At 55.5% G+C, this 6,293-nt stretch overlaps 1 protein-coding gene across 1 annotated transcript; it reads left to right on the top strand.

Annotated features, from left to right (window-relative positions):
• Positions 1-3,629: 3,629 nt before the first annotated feature.
• Positions 3,630-4,850, top strand: E0L32_005582 (uncharacterized protein; the record flags this gene model as incomplete). The annotated part of the gene is made up of 3 exons (XM_031140119.1): positions 3,630-3,808; positions 3,927-4,520; positions 4,595-4,850. The coding sequence occupies 3 exons, from the start codon at positions 3,630-3,632 to the stop codon at positions 4,848-4,850; spliced, it is 1,029 nt and encodes a 342-aa protein (XP_030996097.1).
• Positions 4,851-6,293: the final 1,443 nt, after the last annotated feature.

Here is a 6,293-nt window from a genome sequence, read left to right on the forward strand (position 1 = left end):
GTCCATTTGTGGAAGTTGAGCTCTCGTTCTCCTCCATGCATATTCGTGCAGTTCTAGTTGCTTTTTCCTCCTGCCCGACCAGGCCACCCGGCCAGGCTTGACATCGAGAAACAAATCAAAAGCAAGCGGCAGAGGCGTGGATTTGTAGACGCTCCGCTCTCAGGAGCTCTTAGCCTTTTATGCAGCGTGGGGCTTCTGGAGCATCCGGTATCTCGGGATCAACCACATCCATGGCGACGGTTGTGAACACTGGGTGGGTGGCGCATATCCCAGATATCCAATCACTGGTGCAGGTATGTTTTACATAACTTGTCTGCACAAGGTGAGTGGCCACGACGAGAGGCAATAAGCGGTAACTACAGCATATTACAGACCACTTGGCTTGGTCGCTCCCACTGTCGCTCTGTAAGCAATACTTCGAAAGCTTCTGAAGCTGTTTCAAGCCGGAGAATGCACCCGCTTGCCTGTCTGGCGATCGACTTGTGTATCGACTTGCTGCGTAGCGGTTGGGCGCCCGCGCATTTGGCGTCAGTGATGGTAACTGGCCTTGTCCAGAAGTCGTTTAGCTCTTACAGGTGTCTCAGACCTTGTTGACGCCTGAAAGTCATTGCAGGTGGATGAGCTCCATATCCACGGTACGAGACGAGGAGGGTCCAGAGTGAGTTGACTCGTGCAATTACTCCGCCCAAGATTTGACCACTGCCACCGCTTCGCGCAGCCGCCCATCGTCGACTCGCCGAGGACCAAGGCCATTGTAACGGAGTAGAGCTGACGTAGGTGTCGATGCTAGTTACCTAGGTAGGTCATTTTTACCGACTTTTAGCGGACTAACCCGACGATGTTGAGCTGTCAAAGGCAGCCGACCCAGCTCGAGGCGGCAGGCTAGGCCACATGGAGCAGCGCCGTGGGAATTTGATGCGTAACAATATCCCCAGGTGGCTTGCTTGGGTGGTCGAATGGCTGGCTGAGCAGGATGGTGATCAAGATTTCACACCGCTCCACGCGTTTTGACTCGCTCTGTACTTGTAGTTACGTGCATATCTTGGTTCAACTGCAGTTCCCAGGTGCGGTGCCAGTGCGCGCCCAGGTGGGTTTGGTCGAGGGGGGTGGGATGGGGATGAGACGGAGATTGTCTTGGGCTAGGTCAAGCCTTTGACACTCTCATTCCCTCTCGGGATAGAGGCGTGACATTGGATAGCAGTGGCACAACACGGACGAAGAGCCCTTTGGGAGCTGTGATCTGCGGGGGGAGGGGGTGTGCCTTGAGAGAGAGAGAGAGAAGAGCCGAGTAGAAGGTAGCCCTGTGCCCTGGAGGTACCAGGGCGCTACAATGCGGCGGGCCAGGTGGTCGGAGCGGACATGGATCAGGCGGACGACACTCCCCAAACGGCGAGCGAGCCCCGCATAACCCAGGCGAGTGGTTCGGCGGGCAAATTCCAAGGGCAGGGGGAGCCGACTGTGGGTGCTTGGCTGGCACAGACCAACTGCCTAAAGTGCCTAACTAACCACTCTGTACAAGTACTGTAGAACTGGGGCGAGTCGTCTTTGGGGGGGGGGACCTGAGAGCCAATGTCCATTCTTTTCTTTGACGACGAGGCTCGCAGAGGGATGGATAGCTACCGTATGTGCGTGCAGCTTGCCATTGCCTACCTCTCTTGCCTCGCTGGCCCAGCTTGCCCAGACACTCTCACTCAAGTCCAAGTATCGACGAGCATCAATGGATTGGGCCCGCTGGTGGAGCGATTGATGCGCCACTGTTGCATGGGCTGGCCACCCTGGCCTGCTGGCATGCTGGCATTCTGGCTGCTGCACCAAGCGGAGAAGAACCGCCGCATTGGGAGAACATTTCGTCAGGGCACAGCGGGCGACTGCCTCCAACCGGACGCGCGATCAATCATTTGGTGATTCAGGTCTCAGACGTCGAGGCATGCCTCGGCTCATGTCTCTCTTTCTCTACGGAGGAGTCCTTGTACTTGTATCTCGCCTCCCCTGTGCCTCTCCAAACCTGGCATTTTACAAGTAATCTGTTTTATTTCACATATCAGAATTGTCCAAAGTGCAAAACCCCCCTACGGCGGTGTTATTTGGGGACCACAGGCCCAATGCTCGCTGCTCATTGGACGTGCAGTCTGATAGTGTGCATCCCGCCATCTGCACTTACGAAAACGCAGCCCGTGCTCCAATCCCCTCGAGCCAAGCTGCTGCGATCCCTTGCTGCATGGTTTGGGAATTGGGGAATGGATTGAACAGGGCCCAATTCCATCCTTTTCCATCCTTCCTTCACGGACGGGAGCACCATTGTCACTCCCGTCCATTGCAGGTGCGGAGTCATGATCCCGGGCCGGCCTCTACTTGTAATTCGAACACTAAACGTTAGCACTACTTGTTTGTACGTACAAGTAGAAGGGAGGGAACAAAAGAAAAGAAAGACACTCCGTCGAGCGGTTCTTCTGCCCACCCACCTGCCCACCCACACCTCTGGTATGTCGCTGTGCAATGTGTGCATGCACGTTGAAGCTGTCGGGAAGAGAATGAGGCACTGACTGGCACGCTGGAAACCATTCCGCACCTCTGGCCACCGGCCTTTGACCTCCTCCTCTGACAAGGGGGGAGAAACTCGTAAGAGATGGCACCGACGAAACACTAACCCACCTTGTCCCTAGTCTCTGGTACGCCCCCCCTCCCACCCCCAGGGCTAGCGCTGTGGCCCATGCAAGCCGCCCATGGCCAGAGACAGGTACTCCGCAGGTACTCGCGAGAGAGAGAGAGGCAGAGAGCCAGAGAGAGTGAGAGAGAGCAACGAAAAGGAGGAGCACGGCCCATATGATCTGTTTCTTCCTTTCTGCAGCTCTTCTGCTTCCCCATTTTCCAATCCCTGACTCTCGCGGCCGACTCCACCTTTGCTACCGTACCGTCCATCCCTAACCTGATCCTTGGTAAAAGGCGAGCGAACAGAAAAAGGTCGGATGCTTGTCTAGCTTGCCCATTTAGCTAGCGCCTGGCTCGTCCTTCTTTTCTATCCCTCTCCCGCACTCCTCCCTTCCCTCCTCCTCCTCTTTTCCCTCTCCACCGAGTGGAAGCCGCCCAAAAACATCCACCTTTTCCCATCCACCACCAAAAAGGCGACGACTCTCGCCTTCATACCGAAAACCTGGGCAGGTTGACGGGTGCTGGCCGCATTGGATTCCCCGATTGACTGTTATTCGACTCCGGATCCGTGGCTGTGGGACGGCGCGTACTAGGGAACAAGAGGCAATCCCGTTTCAATTGGCAATTCGCTACCCGAGATTTAGCACGGTGCGGTTCGCAGTGTGGTACTCGGATCCCCTCGCCGCCGGTGTTCGCATTGGCCAGCTTTTTCCTTCTCGCACACCCTTCCCGCGCGCTTCGCTGAACACGCCATTCCGTTCTTTTTTTTTTTTTTGGTCGCTGCTTGGACTCTTGGCCGGCACGAGGTGACATCTGGATCATTCTGAAACCGCGCTGTTCGGTCGTGGCATCTGTCATTCCCGGATCGACATATCTAGGTCCCGTACCACGATCGCACAAGAACAGGATATCCGCAACACTCAGACACGGAGAAGAAGTTGAATTGATGCTACGAAGGATTCTCTGAACCATCTGCAAAAATGAGTTCGCCCGCGCAGGCTGGACCGTCGGTCCCCAAGGAGAAGGAGAAGAAGGGCATGGGCAAGATGGTCTCCCGGGTCAAGACGATATTGAAGAGGGCCGAGAAGCGCATGTCAATCTCTGGTCCTCCCAGAGACACCGAGGCCACTAGCTCCTCCGCCGCGGCTGTCAAGACCAGGTAAGCTCCCAATTTGCTCCCCCTCATACGCAGGCAGCTGCTTGCGAAAACCGCTGAGACCCAGCGATTGCCAACATTGCATTGCATTGCATAGAATGCCAGCGCTAACACGTGGCAGTGAGCCAACACCGGCTCCGGCTCCGGCTCCGGTCGCCAAGACCACCAGGAAGGGCAAGGAGCTCGAGATTGGAGCGACCAAGGTGCCTCGCATGCAACTGCACGAGGAGCGTGCTCGCAAGCTAGGCGAGAGGTTCGGGCTGGAGATCAAGCCGAGCGAGTGGCACTCGACCGAAGGCGATGCTCTGCGGGTCGAGAAGCCCATCCGCATGCGCGTCCACCGCATCTGCCATGAGTGCAAGACGACCTTTGGCACTGCCAAGGAGTGCCCCAAGTGCAAGCACCCGCGCTGCAAGGACTGCCAGCGCTATCCTCCCAAGCGCACCGAAGCCGAGAAGATTGCCAGCCGTGAGCGTCGGGCTCAGATCCTCAAGGAGAGGGCCGAGAATGCGCCCATCATCCCTGATTGGGATACCACGGAAAAGAAGATCGAGCTCAGGAGGCCCGGCAAGCACGGCGGTCCCGACCTGGTCCTCCGGAAGCCTCGCCAGAGAATCCGCAGAACGTGCCACGAATGCCAGTCGCTCTTCGCCTCTGGTAACAAGAGCTGCACCAACTGCGGCCACGTCCGCTGCACCGACTGCCCTCGCGATCCGTAAGTACCGCCCATCTTTTTTTCCCCCGCGCACTCCATGTCGGGCCACGCGGCAATGCTGACTGTCACTATAGTGCAAAGAAGGACAAGTATCCTTATGGATATCCTGGCGACGAGTTTGGTCCCAATTCGATCCCTCACCACAAGTGCCACCAATGCAAGACCAAATTCCCGCCCAGCTCTGCCGACGGGACCGTGTGCACCAAGTGCTCGCATGAGAAATGCGCGGACTGTCCCCGCCTGAAGCCTCAGAGGGTCGAGCCTGAGCCCGATCCGGCCATTCTCAAGAGTGTTGAAGAGAAGATCGCGCAGATGAGAATCTCCACGTAACCCTGGCTCCGCCATCGGCTTGCCTGAAGAGCGAGCAGGTGGTGCTGTTTGGGCAGGCAATGACGACAGTCCTGGGCCATGATCACAAGCTTGAACCCCAGACTGTGAGCGTTCTCTTTTTGATAATTGCGCCGTCCTTCCTTTTTTCTTATCTCTTGAGCGAGCGTGGGAGTTGTATTTTCATTTGGTGTTCATTGGTGTTCATGAAGTGAGGGCTTTTATGCTTTGCAATCAGAGAGAGGTTCAAAGCAGACTCCGACGACCAAAAAACCCGAAGCATTTTTCACCCGATACGAATGCATTATATCATCAGTCATTTATTTACGACAGTGGGACCCAGGCGACGAGGTACATTCACAGCGTTAGAACCAACACAGCGTTGTTCTCTCTGCACTTGGATTTGTTCGAGCCGTGTTCATACAGCATCAATCATGCCAAAGTCAACATAAAAAAACTCATCTCACACGCGACCACGACCGTCAATGTAACTCAGCATTGCTTCGACACTAAATACACACCTTTTTTTTCCCCTTCTCTCACAACGCCTCTTGATGAACCACGAAAGATTGTCTACGAAAGACGGCATCGATCAATAGACTGACTGGACCGAGGGCTTTTCTCGAGCTCTTTTCCTTATCCCGTTTACTGCTTGGCCACAAATTTGAGAATGCAAAAGGCATAGGGGCGGAGTTGAGATTGTGGTGTGAGCATTTTCACTGGGGTTGAGCGCGCGACGGTGTTTGGGGAGCATGCATGGCGGTCGAGCTCGTCGGTTGGGTAACCCAACCACGAGCCGTTTGCCATCCGGGCCGTTCCATTTTTTGTTCATGATTCAGATGAGACACTGGGTTCTTCCTTACAGGGCAAGACAAAGCACAAGGAGCCAGCACCACGAGGCTTGCGGCGGTGGTGGTGGGAGGGGAGTGAAACCCCCCTTTCTTCAAAGCTTAATTCATGACATTCCCTTCGCTTCGTTGTCAACTGCCTTTTGAGTGACGGTCTTTTTTCGCCTGTGACTTGTGGTGGTGCGTGTAAGTTCTGTGTATGTGTATGTGTATGTGTATGGTCAGATGTCGTAAGTGAACACATGGTGCTTCTAGAAGCTGGTTCGAGTTGTCGCCTGGATTTGCCTGGAAACCAACACTCCCCCTCGGCCTGGGCCCTCCGGGCCACCACAAAAACCACCTGTCATCCCGTCCCATCCCTCTCACACTTTTTTTTGTGTCACCCAACCTTTTTACTGTGCGCATGGGAGAGGATCGGACGATCTAGGAATCAACTGCCGATTCGAGCAAAAGGCAAACGAGGGTTGACACAAAAAAAACCATCAGAAGGCGCCGCCACCACTAACAAATCAGCCCGCAAACAGGCCCAAAGGGGGGTTTATTGCTCACTGGTACCGCCCAAGGCCTTGGGGCCCGAGCCGCTCAGCCGGGCTCAAAC

This window comes from Thyridium curvatum (assembly GCF_004353045.1).
Source record: "Thyridium curvatum strain D216 chromosome Unknown NODE_29_length_410198_cov_82.451705, whole genome shotgun sequence".
Taxonomy (NCBI): domain Eukaryota; kingdom Fungi; phylum Ascomycota; class Sordariomycetes; order Thyridiales; family Thyridiaceae; genus Thyridium; species Thyridium curvatum.